This window comes from Hemibagrus wyckioides, linkage group LG10 (assembly GCF_019097595.1).
Source record: "Hemibagrus wyckioides isolate EC202008001 linkage group LG10, SWU_Hwy_1.0, whole genome shotgun sequence".
NCBI lineage: Eukaryota > Metazoa > Chordata > Actinopteri > Siluriformes > Bagridae > Hemibagrus > Hemibagrus wyckioides.
This window is the reverse complement of record NC_080719.1, coordinates 23,764,315-23,786,451: the sequence shown is the minus strand read 5'-3', so window position 1 is coordinate 23,786,451 and position 22,137 is coordinate 23,764,315. Positions and strand designations below refer to the sequence as shown.

The following is a 22,137-nucleotide window of genomic DNA, read 5'->3' as shown; positions in this document are numbered from 1 at the left end:
ATAATCCGAGCATTTGAAGCCGCTTTAAATAAAACGCAACTGCTCCCTGCAGTTTTGGAGATGCTCTGTAGTTTAGGAATTTCGCAATGATTCTGAGGCGGTGGGCTGTCTCCAGAGTGATCGGAGAAGTAAAGTTATCATTCCCTAACAACTGCCGGATGAGACTTTCCAAGTATCCAACCATGTCACTGCCCTCGGATTTCTCTGGGAGGTTTGTGATCTTTATATTTGATCTCCTGCTCCGGTTTTTGAGATCTTGCACTTGTCTTTCAGATAAGTGATCTCCTTTTCCTTCTTATCAATTTGTGCGCAGGTGTCTCTCAAATTATCCTCGTTAGCGCATCTCGTCGACCTGCTTGATTAGAGTTGAAAGTGACAGCTCAATTTTAGTCAGAGAACTTTGGATGTCGGTCGTCTTCTTTAGAGTCTCGAATCGCTTTCATAAGAGATTTTCTTGTTCAGCCGCCATCTTTCCGGGACATCAGGGGGGATATTGAATCGTTTTGTTGAGTTCCTCGCACTATAAGTTGTAAAATTTCCAGTAGGTAGTGGGGGTTTACATTTAAAAAACTGTGGTACATTATTGCTAATAAAATAGTAGCAACTGTTGAGGCGAGCCCGGAGCTCACTGACACACGTCCTGCTGCCATGGCTGCAACACATGACCCCGTTTTGGAGATGCTCTGATCCAGTGGTCTAGCCAGGGCAATTTGGCCCTTCGTCAAATTCGCTCACGCTTGTCCATTTTTCCTGCTTCTAACATCAACTTTGAGGACAAAATGTTCACTTTCTGCCTAATATATCCCACCCACTAACAGGTGCCATGATGAGGAGATCACCAGTCTTATTCATTTCACCAGTCAGTGGTCAGAATGTTATGGCTGATCAGTGTGTCGATGTGTGGTGACAATAAAGGCTTTGTGCCCTCAGTTCTTCTCAACTTGACCGCTCTAGAAAGCCAGGCATCATGACCTCTGACACCTGGACTCATACAGATATGTACAACCCGAAGTTGTACAACTCGCTCTGAGTTTAGACACGAGCCTTTAATTATTGTGCACATGCTTTTTGTTTATTGATCTGGTTCTGGTAGCTGTCTTTTCTTATTCTGTTTTTTTTTTTCTTTAATATTCTGTCTGACCCAAGTCTGTTTTTGAATGCTGATTTGGATCAGTTCATCAGTTAATAAGACAGAAGAGCTTTATCTCCTCGCAGCAGTGATTATTTTGTCCATTTATGTGGTGCATCTTCCATATAAGTCCCTCACTATAGAAAGACTGATATATTAGAACAAGCCAGTTAATAAAAGCTGTCATTTGCCTTTTACAGCACTAGTAGTGCTGGTTCCATTACAAGGTATCAATACACCTTACAAACCAAGTCGTTATTAAATTCATTCCTTCTTCTACAGATTTCTGCGGGTCTTGAATCGTTCTCTCCCACTCTTCATGACGCTGGCCTGGATATACTCAGTGGCAATGATAATTAAAGGTGTGGTTTATGAGAAGGAGGCACGACTGAAGGAGACTATGAAGATCATGGGCTTGGGCTCGGGAACTCTCTGGCTCAGCTGGTTCATCAGCAGCTATCTGCCTTTTCTCTTCAGCTCTGGCCTTCTCATTACTGCACTGAAGGTGGGCTTGTGATATCAGCAGCAGCCATTTATAGATTAAAATATTTGTTTTAGGTCAAAATATTTGTTTTATTACAAGATTATGAGGTTTGTTAGACAAATTGCACTTTTGACTCTTTTAGTTCTCTTTCGAAGAAGTATGATATTGAAATATAGCTAAATATTCTGGAGTCTTGTTAAAGAAATATAACTTTAGCATCAGGTCTCAGCCGTCTGAAATCCCGTTAACTGTGAAAAAAAATCCAAGCCTTTCTCTAAGCACAGATTTATTTTAAATCTGTAGAAACAAGGCCTACTTGTTTTGAGGTAATGAGATTTAAGTTTCTATTTATGTGACCAGTCAAATGAACTAATTATAAGAACTAATCATTATAAAGGAAGAAAGCTATGCTTCGTGAACCCTCTTGGGAGCCCAGACCTCACTTTGAAAACAACTGGCATAAGTGATACGCTAAAATTATTTCTTAGTAATGGATTTTCTGCGTAAGCTATGAGATGTAGAAAATTGGTTGATGTCTCTCTTGTGCAACAGTATTGATTGTTTTCTTCTCTTCAGTTGGGAGACATCTTGCCCTACAGCGATCCTGCGGTGATCTTCTTCTTCCTGGCCGCCTTTGCTACAGCCACAATCATGTTGTGCTTCCTCATCAGCACGTTCTTCTCTCGCGCCAATCTGGCAGCAGCTTGTGGAGGCCTCATCTACTTCTCTCTCTACCTGCCCTATGTGCTCTGCGTGGCCTGGAGGGAATATCTGACCAGCACACACAGAATCCTAGCAGTGAGTACTGAACCAAGTTTAATAACCAAAATTCACTCTGAAGAATGGAATTAAAGACACATTTGGAATAATTATTAGAGAAACATGACATGTGCAGATGCATCAAATGTGATATAAATTCAAAATTCCAACAATTCTTTTGGTATAAAATTGCTGACCTCACGGTTGGATGACAATGGCAAAAGATCGAATTGACTTTGACATGGACACAGGAGTTTTAGTCGCAAAGACAACGATAATTAAACAGTGTCTGCATTTAAATCTACAGGAAATATGCTCTCTATCTACTTTATTAGGAACACTTGCACATTTATTTATCAGTTATTTGATCAACCAGTCATGTGGCTGCTGTGCAGTGCGTTAAATTCTGGAGATACAGGTCAAGAGCTTTGGTTATTTTTAACATCAAACATCAGAATGGGAGAAAAATATCATGTCAGTGACTCAGTGCTGGTTTGGGATTTTTACACAACAGCAGTTTAAACAAAATCATGGGGAAAACCATCCAAGTATGATCTAGTTCTGTGGGCAGAAATGCCCTGTTGATGAGAGGTCAGAGAAGACTGGTTGTACCATGTACAACAGCTGAAGACCACATCATGTTCTGATAACTGAAAGATTTGAGGTGGCTTGTGATGCGGCAACATCATACAAGACACTTCACTTTCATTTGTCTCCCGTAAAGCATAGCAATTACATTTGTTTTTTGTTGTTTTACATAAGGTGGAAATTACATTTATTTGTCCTATAGAGCTTCCTCTCTCCAGTAGCCTTCGGATTTGGCTGCGAGTATTTCTCTCAGTATGAAGAGCAAGGAGTGGGTATTCAGTGGTACAATCTACTGTCCAGTCCTGCCGAAGGAGACAAATACAACTTTACTACCTCAATCATAATGCTGTATGTGGATGCCTTCATCTACGGAGTGGCCACTTGGTACATTGAAGCTGTGTTTCCAGGTCAGGTGTAATTGTATTGATGGGACTAGGATATAAGGCTCTTTTTTTGCAAATAATGAATGTTTATTAATGGTTTTGTATAATTATTAATACTTAATTATATAATCATATCATATCTTGTCTTGGTATGATTTATTTCCTTTTTCCAGGGCAGTATGGAATTCCCAGGCCTTGGAATTTTCTCTTCCAGTTAAATTACTGGGGAGGAGTACCGCTGGAGGCTGACATTCCCATTCCTCCTGCACCATGTGATCAACCAGACAGTAAGAAGACATTAGCAACATATACTAAATTCAACTAATTCAAGCTGGTTGATCCTAACTCTTCGTTTACAGATCAGATCGAACCGGAACCTTCCCATCTCGTCCTTGGAGTAGCCATACATGACTTGGTGAAAATATATAAAAAAGGAGCCAAGCTTGCTGTCAATCATCTGAGCCTCAAGTTCTATGAGGGCCAGATCACGTCATTCTTGGGTCACAATGGAGCTGGCAAGACAACGACGATGTAAGAGGCCAAACTGTGATGTTTATCAGATCTTTTGTTTAGCAACAGATTTTTTTTTTTTTACATACTGTCCCTTCTTTACAACAGGTCCATTCTGACTGGCCTGTTCCCACCGACTGCTGGTACAGTTTACATAAAAGGCAGAGACATTCGCACAGACATGGACATCATTCGTAGAACTCTGGGAGTGTGTCCTCAACACAATGTTCTTTTCCCAAAGTAAATCTGAAAGCTCGGATGTATTCATATAAGTAAAAGTTATGCAATGATCAGGCATAACATTATGAGCACTGACCGGTGGAGTGAATAAGACTGATGATCTCCTCATCATGGCATCTGTTAGTGGGTGGGATATATTAGGCAGCAAGTGAACATTTTGTCCTCAAAGTTGATGTGTTAGAAGCAAGAGTAAGGATTTGAGCGAGTTTGACAAGGGTCAAATTGTGATGGCTAGACGTCACATGTTAAAGGATGGATCCTTTAAGTCCTGTAACTACCCATGGAGGCTCCACCTCGCAACTTACAGGATTTAAAGGATCTTCTAACATCTTGGTGCCAGATACCACTGCACACCTTCAGGGATCTAGTGGAATCCATGCCTTGACCGGTCAGGGCTGTTTTGGCAGCAAAATGGGGACCAACACAATATTAGGCAGGTGGTCATAATGTTATGCCTGATCAGGGTTGATTGTGGTTTTAATGACTGTTTATTCTCTAGGCTAACTGTAGAAGAGCATGCATGGTTCTACGGCCGTCTTAAAGGCATGAGCAGTGCTGAGGTCAACGAGGAGATGGCCTCCCTGCTGGAGGATGTGGGATTGTTACACAAACGGCACGAGCAGACCAAGAACCTTTCAGGTCCTCTTATCAGTAGGATTCACACCGTGTGTCAGAGTGCCAGGGAGAGTCATGTTTCTGTTTACTCAGTAAGACTTGCCTCAGCCATTACTCACGGCTTTGCTTTACTTTTTCCAGGCGGCATGCAGAGGAAGCTCTCAGTAGCTATAGCCTTCATAGGAGGGTCTAAAGTCGTTGTCCTGGATGAGCCCACTGCTGGAGTGGACCCGTATTCACGACGTGGGATCTGGGACCTACTGCTCAAATACCGCAAAGGTTGTTCCATTTGAGTTTTGACAGAAATAGATTGATAAGGAAATATTAAATCTAATAGTCAGTCCTTAACCTTGTGCTATAAACCTGCTTGTTATTTTCAGATCGTACCATCATTTTATCAACACATTACATGGATGAGGCTGATCTCCTCGGCGACCGCATTGCCATTATCTCTCAGGGGAAGCTGTGCTGCTGTGGCTCTCCACTTTTCTTAAAAGCTCACCTGGGCACAGGATATTACCTCACCGTAGTGAAGAAGGAGCTCCAGAGTCTCACACCAAGCAGTACAAGTGGAGCCAATCTCTCAGCATCTACGCTCATGAAGGTTTGCATATTTCAGCTCAGAATATCAGAGCTCTGTGATGTAGGTTTGATGGACACTGTGTTGGCTATGTGCGTTTTAGGAGAGCGATTCCTCCGTGAGTGATGACACTGGACTTGGAAATGAGATCTGTGGCTCAGGTGGGAACAGTCTTGTGTTTTGCATTCTGCTGGAACTTCCCTAGTAAATAGTTAAACATAGAACCGACTGCTGATCCAAACGCCGTTTTCTAGATTTTGTGTGAGTTGAGAGATTTCAGTTAATTATAAATCACATTATAGATGGAACCTTGGTCTATAGACCTGGGTCTGTCTTGATTGTTATACCACTCAACCTCTGCCACTGATTGGCATCCCCACTGAGTTCTTCATTAAGACGTAGCTCTTGCACAGCAGGAAAAGGGGCAGTTAAAGTTGCCCCTTTACAGAGATCAAAGATATATACAAAACTGCTGTCTTTGTGAATTACTAGTCATGATTTGAATCTTTGAGCACTGCTTTATTTTCCACCCCTCCAGATGTGAGTGGCCTTGTGGCTCTTGCCCAACACTACATTGCTCGGGCTCGGCTTGTGGAAGATGTGGGCAGAGAGGCAGTAATCAATTTCCCCCATGCTGCATCGGAGGATGGGACTCTCGCCCTTTTCTTGGCAGAGCTGGAGAAACGGCAGAGCGAGTTGGGCATCATCAGTTATGGACTCTCAGATACTACACTAGAGGAGGTGAGAAGGTTGAAGCAAAGCAGGTGAAGAGAATTTATAATGAGATACAGCGATCAGCCATAACATTATGACCACCTGCCTAATACTGTGTCCCTCCCCATTTTGCGGCCAAAAACGGCCCTGACCCGTCGAGATCCCTGACTCCACTAGATCCTTGAAGGTGTGCTGTGGTATCTGGCACCAAGATGTTAGCACAGATACTTTAAGTCCTGTAAGTTGTGAGGTGGGGCTTCCATGGATACTTAAAAGACATAAAGGATACTTTTGATATATACTGACCACTGCAGACCGGGAACACCCCACAAGAGCTGCAGTTTTGGAGATGCTCTGATCCAGTGGTCTAGCCATCACAATTTGGCCCTTCGTCAAACTTGCTCAAATCCTTACGCTTGTCCATTTTTCCTGCTTCTAACATCAACTTTGAGGACAAAATGTTCACTTGCTGTCTAATATATCTCACCCACTAACAGGTGCCATGATGAGGAGATACTCAGTCTTATTCACGGCACCTCTCACTGGTCATAATGTTATGCCTGATCGGTGTATAGTTAAGGAAAAGCAGCTACAGCATTAGTTCCCATTTTGTAACCCAGCGGATTGTTTCATATCCATTATCAGATTGTTTTTCACCATGTCCCATTATGTTGGTCCAGTGGAATATAGAGGCAGGATGTTTGTGCCTTTGGTTTTATACTGAGATTCAATAAGATTATAAAAAAGAGGCATTCCATATGCACGTTTCAGATCTTTCTGAAGGTGGCAGAAGAGACAGGAGTAGATGCTGACCCAGAAAGAGGAGGTGAGGAAGAACCACCTGAGGACAGAGACACAGGTAAACTCAAGCCCTTTCTATTCGCTCAGATTGTATTATGTGATGTAGCTCAGGTAAGGATTAAAGAACAACATCCCTCATTCAGCAGCAGCCAGTGTACAGCTAGGCAGCTTGTTTGAGTAGAGATTGAAAGAACAAAGATTAGAAGATCATTTTAGCTTCTCCTCTTTTCTCAATGCTGACAGAAAGGAATCAACATTATACAACAGGTACAAACCAGAAAACCTTACCGCTGCATCAGTCCCTGTATCTGTAATTGCACATAATTTGTTTGTAATAAGGTAATGTCTAGCAGTTAACCATAAGGCTCCTCTCTGACACACAGATGCTAATGAAACGGACCCACTGAGCAATAATGTTCAGGGTGGCATGACCCTTACAGGCTGGCGACTGACCTGGCAGCAGCTCCGTGCGCTCTTTACCAAGAGGCTAAAGTACGCCCTGCGCAGCCGAAGAGGTTTCATAGCACAGGTGGGAAGTATTGCGTTTACAAAAACTCTTATTCATACTTTTTATACATTTTTCAAAGTTTTGTAGTTTGTAATTCATGGATTCAGGATAATCTATAGAGGTTAGCAGGTCTGCTCTGTCTGAGCATAGGGCATAAAAAATTTAAACAGAAGCCTAGAATAAGAAGCCTGATCCATTACATAACAGTATTACCTACACTATATTTCCAAAAGTTTTGGGACACCCCTCCAAATCATTGAATTCAGGTGTCATTTTTCAGGGCTTGGACTCGGCCCCTTAGTTCCAGTGAAAGGAACTCTTAATGCTTCAGCTTCGTACCAAGACATTTTGGACAATTTCATGCTCTTTGTGGGAACAGTTTGGGGATGACCCCTTCCTGTTCCAACATGACTGTACACCAGTGCACAAAGCAAGGTCCATAAAGACATGGATGAGTGAGTTTGGTGTGGAGGAACCTGACTGGCCTGCACGGAGTCCTGACCTCAACCCCATAGAACACCTTTGGGATGAATTAGAGTGGAAACTGCGACAACACCATATTACATTCATATGCATGTGAAGGCAGACGTCCCAGTTTAGGCCACAAGGTTTAGAAGTGTGTTTTTGAGAATTCTTTTGACCATTCCTCTAGAAGAGCTTTTGTGAGGTCAGGCACTGATGTTGCACGAGAAGGTCTGGTCTCCTCTCAAATTCATCCCAAAGGTGTTCTATTGGGTTGAGGTCAGGCCAGTCAAGTTCCTCCTCATCCGTGTCTTTATGGACCTTGCTTTGGTCACTGGTGTGCAGTCATGTTGGAACAGGAAGGGGTCATCCCCAAACTGTTCCCACAAAGAGCATGAAATTGTCCAAAATGTCTTGGTATGAAGCTGAAGCATTAAGAGTTCCTTTTAGTAAAACTAAGGGGCCGAGTCCAAGCCCTGAAAAACAACACCTGAATTCAATGATTTGGAGGGGTGTCCCAAAACTTTTGGAAATATAGTGTATCGTAATTTTTATTTTTTATTTATTTATTTTATGTAGGTCTTGAAACCCTTGCTGAAATATAATGAAAATATAATGGGAAAATATAATGAAAAATGTATCAGCAACCTGATCTTAACCTTGTGCTCTGTTGCATTTTTTGACTAAAAGTAGTGGATTGGCTTAGATGTGAGTCCTGTGTCATGAAATCAACAGTGGTGAGGTTTATTCAATCTCCATGCTGTCAGGCTGTTCATTGCTGCAAATGCACTCTAGTTAGAATCACTGAACATCAGGTCTTTTTAATGCCAGGAAGTAATGGTGTTAACATTAATTTTAGCATTACAGTAAACATTATTACCATTGATGAGCAATAAGCAGAGAAATAAGCTGAGAGAGACATTATAGATGTGTACATGAATGACAATGGGATAAGACTGCTGAAAAGATGCCCTTTTCATTAACCTCTAAGGAGCGACAGGTGCAGTTGACGACCCTAATGTTTATTTAAGTAGCTTTAAAATGAGGTTCAACGTTGTACAATTGCTTTCATAATGTGATATTCCACTTTCCATTTTTTTATTATGCACATCCCTAGTTTTTTTTTGGAAGATGATCACTTTGCTTGGTTATCAAATATTCCTCAGATCGTGCTACCTGCAGTCTTTGTCCTGGTGGCTCTTCTGTTCAGCCTGATCGTCCCTCCTTTTGGAAAGTATCCCCCTCTGGAGCTGCAGCCATGGATGTACGGCGAACAGTACACTTTCTTTAGGTATCCACAACATCATCGCTGGCCTTCATTGATGTTTTTACCATGTGCAACCTGTGTCTTTCTCACACTGCTTTTCCTCACAGCAACGATGCCCCAGAGAACCTTGAAATCCAGAATCTGCTTCAAGCTCTTCTAGATCCACCTGGATTCGGGACCAAATGCATGGAGACAGACATGTAATACATTTCTTTCTCACCATATATGGACATATATTATCTTATGATGTGATAACATGAGATGATCCTGAATCCACAGGGAGCCCCAGTGTGAGGACAGCGAGGCGGGGACAGTGTTTCTTCGTCCCCAGATTTCCTACAGCACGTGGCAGTTTTTTAACAATGGCAACTGGACAGATGTGCACCCTTCTCCTGAGTGTGAATGCAGCACTGAGGATGTTCGCAGAATGCTACCCGAATGCCCAGTGGGAGCAGGAGGCTTGCCTCCTCCACAGGTTATTTTATCTTCATCAAAATGTATTTTAATTTTAAAATCCTTTCATTTTAAATGTTGTTTCTTCACTTGTTGGCCACAGATCAAAAGACAGACAGGTGACCTGCTGCAGAATCTGACCGGCCGTAATATTTCTGACTACCTCATCAAGACTTATCCACAGATTCTGAAAAAAAGGTTTTATCTGAATTCAGATTTTTCTAACTGGATTTTTTTTCTTTCACATCCCAATAAGTGCCTGTTTTTCTTGTTTTCTCATCTAGCATGAAGACTAAAAAGTGGGTGAATGAGTTCAGGTGAGTCATTTCAGTGTTAGATCGAACACTTAATATGGAAATGAATGCAACAAGTAAATATCATCAGCTTGAATGAACTGTCTCTGCAGGTATGGAGGATTCTCTCTGGGCAGTAAAAGCTCACAGAGTCAGACAGACGTCCAGCAGCTAGAGCAGTCTGTAATGTCTATCAGAACACGTTACAAAATAGCACAGGTACGCAGTCTTCATGTCAAAAGCACAATAAGACTGTACGATTTATTACTTCCTCAGTCTTTTACCTAGTCTTGTAGTTTGCACAGCATTAGCAGGAACCCAAAGTGATTATTACATTTCTAGGCTAGCAATGAATTGTTTTTTCTTGCTTTTTACAGAACAGTTCACTGGATCAACTTTTGGACAGATTACCAAACCTTCTTACTGGGATTAATAGTACAAACAATGTTAAGGTGAGAGAAACAAAGACTTTCCCAGTATCCCAGTAGCATTTCATACAACTAGCCATGAATCTTCAATTTCTGTATGCTAGGTGTGGTTTAATAATAAAGGCTGGCATGCCATGGTATCGTTTGTGAACATCATGAACAACGGACTGCTCCGTGCCAGTCTTCCTCCAGGACCAGACCGAAGGAAACATGGAATAACAGCCTATAATCATCCACTTAACCTCACCAAGGAGCAGCTCACCGAGTTGGCCTTGTACGTCTATTTTGTCATGTGTTCTTGCAAACTTAGCCATACTTCCTGTGAATTAGTCAAATCTGTGCTTTTATTAGTCATTATTGTGATGTAAGTCTTTTTCTCTCTCCAGAATGACCACCTCAGTGGATGTCCTGGTGTCTATATGTGTGATATTTGCCATGTCCTTTGTACCAGCCAGTTTCGTACTGTTTCTGATTGAGGAGAGGGTCAGCAAGTCCAAGCACCTTCAGTTTGTTAGTGGGGTCAAACCCATTCTCTATTGGACTGCAAACTTTGTTTGGGATATGGTCAGTTTATGTCATTCTCGTCCTACAGTGGATAATACATTGTAACAGAACCTGTCAAATGCATCTAATGTTTTCTCTTTGAGCAGTTGAACTACACGGTTCCTGCTACCATGGTGGTCTTCATCTTCATAAGCTTCCAACAGCAGTCTTATGTCTCGGAAAAAAACCTTCCCGCGTTAGTGCTGCTTCTCCTGTTCTATGGGTAATGGATAATAAAACTGAATTTAAAACAGTATTTGAGGTATTTAGGTCAGTAAAAGTAATAGGGCTAAGCCTTTAATATTAGTATTAGTACTAATATTAGATATTAGTTTCAGCTGGAAACAAGTGGTTAAGGCTCTGAGTTGTTGATTGAAGGATCAGGGTTCAAGCCCCAGCACCACCAAGCTCCACTGTTGGGAAATTGAGCAAGGTCCTTAACATTCCCTGCTCCAAGGTGCTGTATCATAGCTGCCCCTGTGCTCTGACCCCAACTTCCTTAGCTGGGATATGTGAAGAAAAGAAATGCACTGTGCTGTAATGTTTGTGTGGCGACGGGCTTCATGCCCTCAGCTGTGAGTTTTAGAGCAATGTGATCTTTCTATGTTATCATTTCTATAGGAATAACTGGCGCTTCAAATAAATGTTTTATTTTGCATTTATGGAAGGAGATTGTAGGAACAGTCGGACGTAAAAGTTTAACTTTAGGTTTTCTGGCACAGTAAGGTCTTCAGCATGGTGGCCTGTACAGCTTCTTGGTTCCAAGCTTTTTTGACTTCAAGACACTTTATAGTAACCTCAACATTACTATACAATAAGTGCATAAAATGTACTATGTCTGTTTCTGTGATTAATGAAAATTTGTAATTTATTGGTGTGATTTTAGAGGAATAGAGCACATCTGTCTGGTCCTATTGCACCAGCCCATTTTTCATTCTGTAGGCATACAGTAGCATTGCGTTTAATTTCTTGCATAATAATATAATAATACAGTGATGCTAATCCTGTGCATTTTTGCCGTACTGTAGGTGGTCCATCACTCCCCTGATGTACCCTGCCTCGTTCCTGTTCTCTGTGCCCAGTACAGCTTATGTGGTGCTCACCTCCATCAACCTTTTCATCGGCATCAATGGCAGCATAGCCACCTTCGTCCTTGAGCTCTTCGTTGATGAAGTAACGAAAGTCTTATACACCGATCAGGCATTACATTACGACCAGCTGCCTAATATTGTGTTGGTCCCCCTTTTGCCACCAAAACAGACCTGACCCATCGAGGCATGGACTCAAACCCTGAAGGTATGCTGTGGTATCTGGTACCAAGATGTTAAAAGCAGATCCTTTAAGTCCCCCATGGGCCCCACCTTGCAACTTACAGGACTTAAAGGATACTTTTGATAGATACTGACCACTGCAGACCGGGAACACCCCACAAGAGCTGCAGTTTTGGAGATGCTCTGATCCAGTGGTCTAGCCATCACAATTTGGCCCTTTTGGTCAAACTCGCTCAAATCCTTATGCTTGTCCATTTTTCCTGCTTCACTGGTCTTAATGTTATGCCTGATCAGTGTACATTGATGAAACGTAACCACAGTTTTGTTTATTTATCTAGTACAGATGTAAAATCTATTGTCGTACATTTCCTTGTTCTGTTCCAGCATTTAAATGAGGTCAACAGGATCCTCAAGAAGGTCTTTTTGATCTTTCCTCACTTCTGTCTGGGTCGAGGTCTTATCGACATGGCTAAAAACCAGGCAATGGCAGATGCTTTCCAGAGGCTTGGTAAATTCTTTATATCAGCAACACAAGAGAACGGAATGAAATTGTTATCTTTGTATGGTCACGTAAGTGGCCTTGACCTCTTTCTGCCAATTAGAGGTAATATCTTTCAGTATGTCAACAAGAGATACTTTTATTTTTTGTTTGCAGGAAACAAGCAGACATTGGAGCCACTGGCATGGGATTTTGTAGGGAAGAACTTGTTTGCTATGGCAGTTGAGGGTGTTGTCTTCTTCATTTTCACCGTACTGCTTCAATACAAGTTCTTCATACACTTTAGGTACATCAGAGTTTCACTGTTTTGATTGAAATACTGCTATGAATGTTTAATTCAAAATACTTTAAACATAATTTTCTTTTCTCCTAGGCTGTGGTCTGATCCCATCCTGCCACCCCTGGGCCCTGAGGATGAGGATGTAGCAAATGAAAGAGAACGTGTGAAAAGCAACAAACCTCAGGACGATATTCTTACTGTCAGAGACCTAAGCAAGGTTTGTAAGATCCAAATGCCCAAATTTGCATGAGTCTGCAGTGAACAGGGTGTCCCAAAAGTCTCCACTGACAGGGGAAATTAACACTTAACAGCAAATTGTAACAATTTGAGCAATTGAGTGCAGGTTTGCAAAAGTCTCCATCAGTAAACAGTCGATAACTTCAATAAAATAGATGTCATGGCGAGGCTAGAATGAATTTCCTGGTTATAAAATTGCACTTTCTGAGCGTACAGTACAACGTTATAGAGGGTAAATGATTTATAGAAGGGATAATCACACTATCTGGTGTCACCCAGGTAAAGATGGGTTCCCTTTTGAGTCTGGTTCCCGTCAAGATTTGTTTTTCATGATGTCAGAGATTTTCCTTGTCACTGTCACCTATGGCTTGCTCATTAGGGACACAGAGTGACACACAGTCATCTCTCCCACTGAAAATTGACTCCACTACATCCCTGAAGGTGTGCTGTGGGATCTGGCACCAAGATATTAGCAGCAGATCCTTTAAGTCCTGTAAGTTGAGAGGTGGAGCCTCCAGCGATTCTTAAAGGATACTTTTGATAGATACTGACCACTGCAGACCGGGAACACCCCACAAGACCTGCAGATCCAGTCGTCTAGCCATCACAGTTTAGCCCTTTTGGTCAAACTCGCTCAAATCCTTACGCTTGTCCATTTTTCCTGCTTCTAACATCAACTTTGAGGACAACATGTTCACTTGCTGCCTAATATATCCCACCCACTAACAGGTGCCATGATGAGGAGATACTCAGTCTTATTCACTTCACCAGTCAGTGCTTATAATGTTATGGCTGATCGGTGTATATATGGGAACGCATTTTGCTAACGCTAATGCTAATGTCAATGCTAATATAAATGCTAATCGAAAAATGTCTGCTACATACACGTGACATATCAAAACGCTCAGCACAATGTGGGGAAATGCGTCACGGACGAGTTTTGGCACGGCAAGCACCACTCACATTTTCTTCAGGAAATGTACATGTCTAGTTGTTTTTAATTGTTACTCTCTTTAGAAGCTATTTGATACTAAATGATACTTTTCTTAGTACTGCACTGCAGTAAACCACAATTAATCAATTATTCTCTTTTCTCAAATCTCTGCAGGTTTATAAAGCAGGCAAAAGGCCAGCAGTGAACCAGCTTTGTCTTGGTATTCCTCGGGGAGAGGTGCGATGATATTCAGTCAACTTATACATATCCTACACTTTCACTCAAAAATATGAGTATGCTTGCTGACGAGACTAGAAGGAAATTTTTGCTAATGCATTTTCCCCCTTTCAGATTCAAATAATTTGTCTCTAGTGGTATTACCACCCTCCTGTGCTAACATAGGCTTATAGGGCTTACATACAAGCACTTGTAGACAGATGAGAAGCCAGGTTGTGGCATGTGAAGCCCAATGTTTAGCAAAAGAAGTTATTCAAATGATGGGTATTTAATGGAAAATAAGCAGAAATATAAATACAAGCTTTCTCAGTGTCCACTGTTTTGTTATGGCTGTGAACAATTCCTCAACTGGCCAGTCATCAGACTGCAGTTCAACAAAGAACCAAGGCTTGCCTAGTCTTGCTTTGTAATGACATGTGTACCACTTCCAAATTAAGAGTTTGCTCATATATTAACATCTTGTACATTTAATTATTATATGTTGAATAAGCAGTAATAAATAAGTCACATTTTATTTGCTGAGAATTGCCTATTTTGAGTTTGACATGGTCATCTCAGTATTTGGTCAGCTGATACTAGGATGAAAATATTCTTCTTCATTCTATTGTTATGCTTTTTAATTACAGTGCTTTGGGCTTCTTGGGGTTAATGGAGCTGGGAAGACTTCGACTTTTCGCATGCTGACAGGAGACACCACTATTACCTATGGAGATGCTTATCTCAACAGTTACAGGTCTGTGACTGTCATACGGACACTGATCATTTTAATTGCTCATAACATGACAATACACCATTTTGCTTTAAACTCCAAACTAAACTGTCTAACCGAACCATCAGTGTGCTGAACGACATGGACAGAGTACATCAGCTCATGGGCTACTGTCCTCAGTTTGATGCCATCAATGACCTTCTGACTGGAAGAGAGCACCTAGAGTTCTATGCCCGATTGCGAGGAGTCCCCGAGCCATATGTAGCAAAGGTACTAGACAGTTTAGATCTCATGAGTGTAAGTCAAAATCCTAAAGATACACACTTCTTTTAGGTTTTCACATGAATAAAAGAAACCTCCAGTCTTTTGAAGTCTCATCCAACATTAATAATTGATTTTTGTCCAATAGGTCTCACAGTGGGGCGTGAAAAAGCTGGGACTGACTCAGTACGCCGATCAGGAAGCTGGGGGATACAGTGGAGGAAATAAACGTAAACTCTCGACCGCCATTTCTCTTATCGGAGCTCCACCAGTTGTTTTTCTGGTCAGCATTTATCAAAACACTATTAAACAGTGATACACAGTAATATAACCCTGTCTTACTTGGCTACTGCTTTATCAAATATATTAATGTCACAGGCAAACGTTGACCTTCTCAGCCTTTGAATTAATTTTTATCTCTTTATAACGACATTCCTCTTGTTTTGTCAACTGCTTAAAAAGGTCTCTGTGGAACTTTTTGATTCTCAGGACGAGCCTACAACAGGAATGGACCCGAAGGCTAAGCGCTTCCTGTGGAACTGTATCCTTAGCGTCATCAAAGAAGGCCGAGCTGTCGTTCTCACATCCCACAGGTACAGGACTTAAGCCTTTTTTACACAGAGTAATGATGCCTCAACCAAAGTCACCGTCTGATCCTAAAGCATCCCTCAGTCATTTTTCTACACCAAAAGACCAAGTTCTCCAGTGGCAAAATCAGTTCAGTTCCACCATGTTGATCGTCTTAAGTAAAGAATATTTTATAAATATAAATATTAAGGAGGATTTCAATTTTCACTAATGTTTTTTTTTCCAATTATAAATATTCTAGAAAAATTGTATTGAGGTGATCAAGTGGTCACACAAAAATACACTATATTGGCAAAAGTTTTGGGACACCCCTCCAAATCATTGAGTTCAGGTGTTGTTTTTCAGGCGTTGGACTCGGCCCCTTAGTTTCAGTGAAAGAAACTCTTAATGCTTCAGCTTCATACCAAGACATTTTGGACAATTTCATGCTCCCAACTTTGTGGGAACAGTTTGGGGATGACCCCAGTGCACAAAGCAAGCTCCATAAAGACATGGATGAGTGAGTTTGGTGTGGACGAACTTGACTGGCCTGCACAGATTCCTGACCTCAACCCCATAGAACACCTTTGGGATGATTTAAAGTGGGGACTGTGAGCCAGACCAATACTGGGACATCTGCCTTTACCTGCACATGAATGTAATATGGAGTTGTCCTGCCCTTTGCAGCTATAACAGCTTCAACTCTTCTGGGAAGGCTTTCCACAAGTTTTAGGAGTGTGTTTATGGGAATTTTTGACCATTCCTCTAGAAGCGCATTTGTGAGGTCAGACACTGATGTTGGACGAGAAGGTCTGGCTCGCAGTGTCCGCTCTAATTCATCCCAAAGGTGTTCTATGGGGTTGAGGTCAGGACTCTGTGCAGGTCAGTCAAGTTCCTCCACACCAGACTCTGTCATCCATGTCTTTATGGACCTTGCTTTGGTCACTGGTGTGCAGTCATGTTGGAACAGGAAGGGGTCATCCCCAAACTGTTCCCACAAAGAGCATGAAATTGTTCAAAATGTCTTGGTATGAAGCTGAAGCATTAAGAGTTCCTTTCACTGGAACTAAGGGGCCGAGTCCAACCCCTGAAAAACAACACCTGAATTCAGTGATCTGGAGGGGTGTCCCAAAACTTTTGGCTAAACTTTTAATGTAGTGTATTCCTATAGTATTTATCTCAGTATATCCTGTATGTATACAGTATATGTGGTGTGTGTGTGTGTGTGTGTAGATCACAGGATCAGCATGTCATATATCAGGATAATGATATTTAATATGTTTGATGTCAGTAGTAAAAGACTGCATAATCTCCTGTAGAGATTTGTTATATTAATCGCTGTTATTTTGTGCAGCATGGAGGAGTGTGAAGCTCTCTGCACTCGCATGGCCATCATGGTCAATGGGAGGTTCCAGTGCCTGGGATCAGTGCAGCACCTCAAGAACAAGTACCAAAAAATAAAATATGCATACTGTGCATTTACAGTAAATAAATACAACGTTCATATACCTCAATCTACTACCAAGAACCTTTCTGTGTGATTTTATGCTGAAAAGCAATGTCTGTAATACACAACACATAGAAGACCTCAATGCATTAATGCCACAAGGTCACATGCTGAATGATGAAAACAATTACTACCCTTCTGTTATACTGAAACTTATGTAATAACTGTCCATAATATTTCATTTGTTGCATGAATATCTTATGCTGTTTCCTTTCCTGCAGATTTGGCGATGGTTATACAATAATCCTTCGCTTGTTTGCACCATCTTTGGACCCCTGCCCCATTGATACCTACATCCAGAAGTGCTTTCCTGGAGTAGAGCTGAAAGAAAGACACCACAATGTTCTGCAGTATCAGCTGCCAACTCACGCCTGCTCCCTCGCACACGTGTTCGACATTCTGTCAAACAACAGCGAAGAGCTGGGAATTGCGGAATATTCCGTCTCTCAGACAACACTGGACCAGGTAAGAGATCAGCAGAAATTATTGTATGGATGTATGTGATTATTTATACCGATCAGGCATAACATTATGACCCGCCTCATACACTATATTGCCAAAAGTATTCGCTCACCCATCCAAATAATCAGAATCAGGTGTTCCAATCACTTCCATGGTCACAGGTGTATAAAATCAAGCACCTAGGCATGCAGACTGTTTTTACAAACATTTGTGAAAGAATGGGTCGCTCTCAGGAGCTCAGTGAATTCCAGCGTGGAACTGTGATAGGATGCCACCTGTGCAACAAATCCAGTCGTGAAATTTCCTCGCTCCTAAATATTCCACAGTCAACTGTCAGCTGTATTATAAGAACGTGGAAGTGTTTGGGAACGACAGCAACTCAGCCACGAAGTGGTAGGCCACGTAAACTGACGGAGCGGGATCAGCGGATGCTGAGGCGCATAGTGCGAAGAGGTCTCCGACTTTCTGCAGAGTCAATCGCTACAGACCTCCAAACTTCATGTGGCCTTCAGATTAGCTCAAGAACAGTGCGCAGAGAGCTTCATGGAATGGGTTTCCATGGCCGAGCAGCTGCATCCAAGCCATACATCACCAAGTGCAATGCAAAGCGTCGGATGCAGTGGTGTAAAGCACGCCGCCACTGGACTCTAGAGCAGTGGAGACGCGTTCTCTGGAGTGACGAATCGCGCTTCTCCATCTGGCAATCTGATGGACGAGTCTGGGTTTGGCGGTTGCCAGGAGAACGGTACTTGTCTGACTGCATTGTGCCAAGTGTAAAGTTCGGTGGAGGGGGGATTATGGTGTGGGGTTGTTTTTCAGGAGCTGGGCTTGGCCCCTTAGTTCCAGTGAAAGGAATTCTGAATGCTTCAGCATACCAAGACATTTTGGACAATTCCATGCTCCCAACTTTGTGGGAACAGTTTGGAGCTGGCCCCTTCCTCTTCCAACATGACTGTGCACCAGTGCACAAAGCAAGGTCCATAAAGACATGGATGACAGAGTCTGGTGTGGATGAACTTGACTGGCCTGCACAGAGTCCTGACCTCAACCTGATAGAACACCTTTGGGATGAATTAGAGCGGAGACTGAGAGCCAGGCCTTCTCGTCCAACATCAGTGTGTGACCTCACAAATGCGCTTCTGGAAGAATGGTCAAAAATTCCCATAAACACACTCCTAAACCTTGTGGACAGCCTTCCCAGAAGAGTTGAAGCTGTTAGAGCTACAAAGGGTGGACCGACGTCATATTGAACCCTATGGATTAGGAATGGGATGTCACTTAAGTTCATATGCGAGTCAAGGCAGGTGAGCGAATACTTTTGGCAATATAGTGTATATAGCCTCATATTATGTTAGTCCCCCTTTTGCTGCCAAAACAGAATTTAGAGGCCAAGTCAACACCTCACACTGGTTGTTGTGTTCATCAAACCATTCCTGAACCATTTCTGCTCTGTGGCATGGTGCATTATCCTGCTGAAAGAGGCCACAGCCATCGGGGAATACTGTTTCCATGAAAGGGTGTACATGGTCTACAACAATGCTTAGGTAGGTGGTACATGTCAAAGTAACGTCCACATGGATGCAGGACCCAAGGTTTCCCAGCAGCACATTGTCCAAAGCATGACACTGCCTCCGCTGGCTCGCCTTCTTCCCATAGTGCATCCTGGTGCCATGTGTTACCCAAGTAAGAGACACACACGCACTCAGCCGTCCACGTGATGTAAAAGAAAACGTGATTCATCAGACCAGGACACTTTCTTCCATTGCTCCGTGGTCCAGTTCTGATGCTCACCTGCCCATTGTTGGCGCTTTCGGCGGTGCACAGGGGTCAGCATGGGATGCACTGTGTATTCTGACACCTTTCTATCAGAACCAGCATTAACTTCTAGAATGCTGTCAAAACTCCATTCAATCCTGGACAACCCTTCTCATCCACTACATAGTGTGCTGGTTAATCAGAAGAGCACATTCAGCCAGAGACTGATCACTGCCAAGTGTAGCACTGAGCGCTTTAGGAAATCTTTCATCCCTGTGGCAATAAAACTGTACAATTCCTCCCTTTAAGTGTTGGACATTTTCTTTTTCATGTGCAATTTCATGCGCAATAGTGCTTTAGTAATTATAGGCCTTTTTATGCACATTACAATTTCACCATTTTTTCCAATAATATACAAACAACTATACCATTATCACCTAATTACAATCCTTCTGTGCAATATTACAGCTCTACACTAGTATTTGTACAGTATTTGTGTAGTATTTGTATTTATTTATTCTTTTTTACAGTTTATAAAACAGTGTATATATTTCTTTCTTTTTCTCTTATATTTTTATTTTCATTAGAGCAACTGTAACATGGCAATGGAATTTCCCCCTGGGATGAATAAAGTTAGCAACAGTAGCTCATCTGTTGAATCGGATCACACGGTCCAGCCTTCTCTCCCCACGTGCATCAGTGAGCCTTGACCGCCCATGACCCTGTCACCGGTTCATCACTGTTCCTTCCTTGGACCACTTTTGATAGATACTGACCACTGCAGACTGGGAACACCCCACAAGAGCTGCAGTTTTGGAGATGCTCTGATCCAGTGGTCTAGCCATCACAATTTGGCCCTTTTGGTCAAACTCGCCCAAATCCTTATACTTGTCCATTTTTCCTGCTTCTAACATCAACTTTGAGGACAAAATGTTCACTTGCTGCCTAATATATCCCACCCACTAACAGGTGCCATGATGAGGAGATCATCAGTCTTATTCACTTCACCGGTCACTGCTCAGAATGTTGGTGTACAAACTAACAATGAGATGTTTCTCTCCCCACAGGTGTTTGTCAACTTTGCAAAGGAACAAATGGATGATGATGACCGACTAAGAGAGGTGGCTGTAAACAATGGATCAGATGCAGCACAATCCCACACATCTCAGCACTCCAGTCAAACTCTCTCTCCATTGCTAACCACTTCTTTTAAACCTAAAAGGTCAGTGTCTCAAGTTATGGCTGCTCAGTCACCCCATCCATTATCGTCCTCCAGATCCAGTCAGCCAGGAGCTGCAGGGTCGAAGACTAAAGAGAGGAAATGTAGCGAAACAAAACAACCTCAGCAAATACAAATGCAGCCTCTGATGGATTTCCCAGCTAATGGAATCAAGTGCACAGAAGAAGAGAAATCTCAGAGCAAAGACATAACCAAGCTTTTTGTCGTCAAGACATGAGCGACTTCTCTGTCTTGGATCTTGATATTTTGCTTGATGATAATAAATTTAGTTTCATCTGTATTTATCTCAAACTACCATCCTTGTATTGAAGATATTATGAACTCTCAGGACCACTCTGTTAGTTGTCCGAAAACTCCTGTATAATGTATAACACAAATTGCACTTTACATTACTCTATGTATATTTGTGCAAGTATTGACCAATCTTATTTTTTAGAATTTTTTTTTCATCATTAACTATAAGTCTGAAAATGATGTTATGATCAGAAACTGCCTTTAATAAGTCAGATTTTTTTTCTATTCTTATTATTGCATACCTCTGATGCAGCTTTAATACCAAACTGTAGGATGCACATAGGATAAAACTGTGTCACTGGAATGTATTCTTGAATCAAAATATCATTATGGCAGAAGTTGTATATTGCACATGTAAAGTGATATGCACTGAGATGTTCACTTTCTTTGTTCGGGAAAACAAAAACCGCAAATGCACTCGAGTTACATGAGAAGAATCTATTAGTAGGTTAAATGATGTGTTTGTTTTATTTTATTTTATTATAAATGAAGTATTTATTTTGCTCAGATCTTCATCGTCTCCTCCATAGGCTGTATGAAAGTATATGAAAAATACAAGCTCATCATCATCTGATATCTGAACATTTGTGCATTCTGGCATTGCAAGGATTCACGTTTCAGTATTTGTGTCAAGTGCAAATTTTCAGCTCCATGATATTGCACTTATTATTTATTCCTATATATTTTTAAGAACTGTAATAAATGTCTAAGCTGAAAACAGACATCATGTTTTGTGTGAATATTAGTATGCTTACATGTACACCCATCAGGCATAACATTATGACCATCTGCCTAACATTGTGTTGGTCCCCCTTTTGCTGCCAAATTAGCCCTGACCCCTCAAAGCTAGCTTCACAACTTAAAGAACTTAAGGGATGCTAAATAAAGACTTAAAGGATACTTTTGATAGATACTGACCACTGCAGACCAGGAACACCCAGCAAGAGCTGCAGTTTTGGAGATGTTCTGATCCAGTGGTCTAGCCATCACAATTTGGTCCTTCATCAAACTCGCTCAAATCCTTACGCTTGTCCATTTTCCCTGCTTCTAACATCAACTTTGAGGACAAAATGTTCACTTACTGCCTAATATATCCCACCCACTAACAGGTGCCATGATGAGGAGGA

General features: G+C 41.8%; 1 protein-coding gene across 4 annotated transcripts in view; it reads left to right on the top strand.

The window, feature by feature from the left end:
* The window catches only part of abca7 (ATP-binding cassette, sub-family A (ABC1), member 7), a 28,130-nt gene extending 6,617 nt beyond the window's left edge, over nt 1-21,513 (top strand). For 2 of the 4 annotated variants that reach the window (XM_058401288.1, XM_058401287.1), the window contains exons 15-50: nt 1,412-1,634; nt 2,190-2,411; nt 3,163-3,367; nt 3,517-3,630; nt 3,703-3,874; nt 3,962-4,093; nt 4,593-4,732; nt 4,850-4,987; nt 5,089-5,312; nt 5,392-5,449; nt 5,827-6,029; nt 6,774-6,861; nt 7,047-7,070; nt 7,187-7,332; nt 8,940-9,064; nt 9,148-9,240; nt 9,320-9,515; nt 9,597-9,691; nt 9,778-9,810; nt 9,900-10,005; nt 10,164-10,238; nt 10,319-10,488; nt 10,601-10,778; nt 10,865-10,980; nt 11,786-11,930; nt 12,413-12,536; nt 12,684-12,813; nt 12,901-13,024; nt 14,153-14,215; nt 14,842-14,948; nt 15,053-15,194; nt 15,334-15,468; nt 15,675-15,778; nt 17,107-17,199; nt 17,481-17,724; nt 20,544-21,513. In XM_058401288.1, coding sequence (XP_058257271.1) covers nt 1,412-1,634; nt 2,190-2,411; nt 3,163-3,367; nt 3,517-3,630; nt 3,703-3,874; nt 3,962-4,093; nt 4,593-4,732; nt 4,850-4,987; nt 5,089-5,312; nt 5,392-5,449; nt 5,827-6,029; nt 6,774-6,861; nt 7,047-7,070; nt 7,187-7,332; nt 8,940-9,064; nt 9,148-9,240; nt 9,320-9,515; nt 9,597-9,691; nt 9,778-9,810; nt 9,900-10,005; nt 10,164-10,238; nt 10,319-10,488; nt 10,601-10,778; nt 10,865-10,980; nt 11,786-11,930; nt 12,413-12,536; nt 12,684-12,813; nt 12,901-13,024; nt 14,153-14,215; nt 14,842-14,948; nt 15,053-15,194; nt 15,334-15,468; nt 15,675-15,778; nt 17,107-17,199; nt 17,481-17,724; nt 20,544-20,933 — 5,077 coding nt within the window. In that variant the 3' untranslated portion in view covers nt 20,934-21,513. The remainder of the gene's footprint in view (nt 1-1,411; nt 1,635-2,189; nt 2,412-3,162; nt 3,368-3,516; nt 3,631-3,702; nt 3,875-3,961; nt 4,094-4,592; nt 4,733-4,849; nt 4,988-5,088; nt 5,313-5,391; nt 5,450-5,826; nt 6,030-6,773; nt 6,862-7,046; nt 7,071-7,186; nt 7,333-8,939; nt 9,065-9,147; nt 9,241-9,319; nt 9,516-9,596; nt 9,692-9,777; nt 9,811-9,899; nt 10,006-10,163; nt 10,239-10,318; nt 10,489-10,600; nt 10,779-10,864; nt 10,981-11,785; nt 11,931-12,412; nt 12,537-12,683; nt 12,814-12,900; nt 13,025-14,152; nt 14,216-14,841; nt 14,949-15,052; nt 15,195-15,333; nt 15,469-15,674; nt 15,779-17,106; nt 17,200-17,480; nt 17,725-20,543) is intronic. The other 2 variants (XM_058401290.1, XM_058401289.1) reach the window with 1 other exon arrangement.
* Nucleotides 21,514-22,137: the final 624 nt, after the last annotated feature.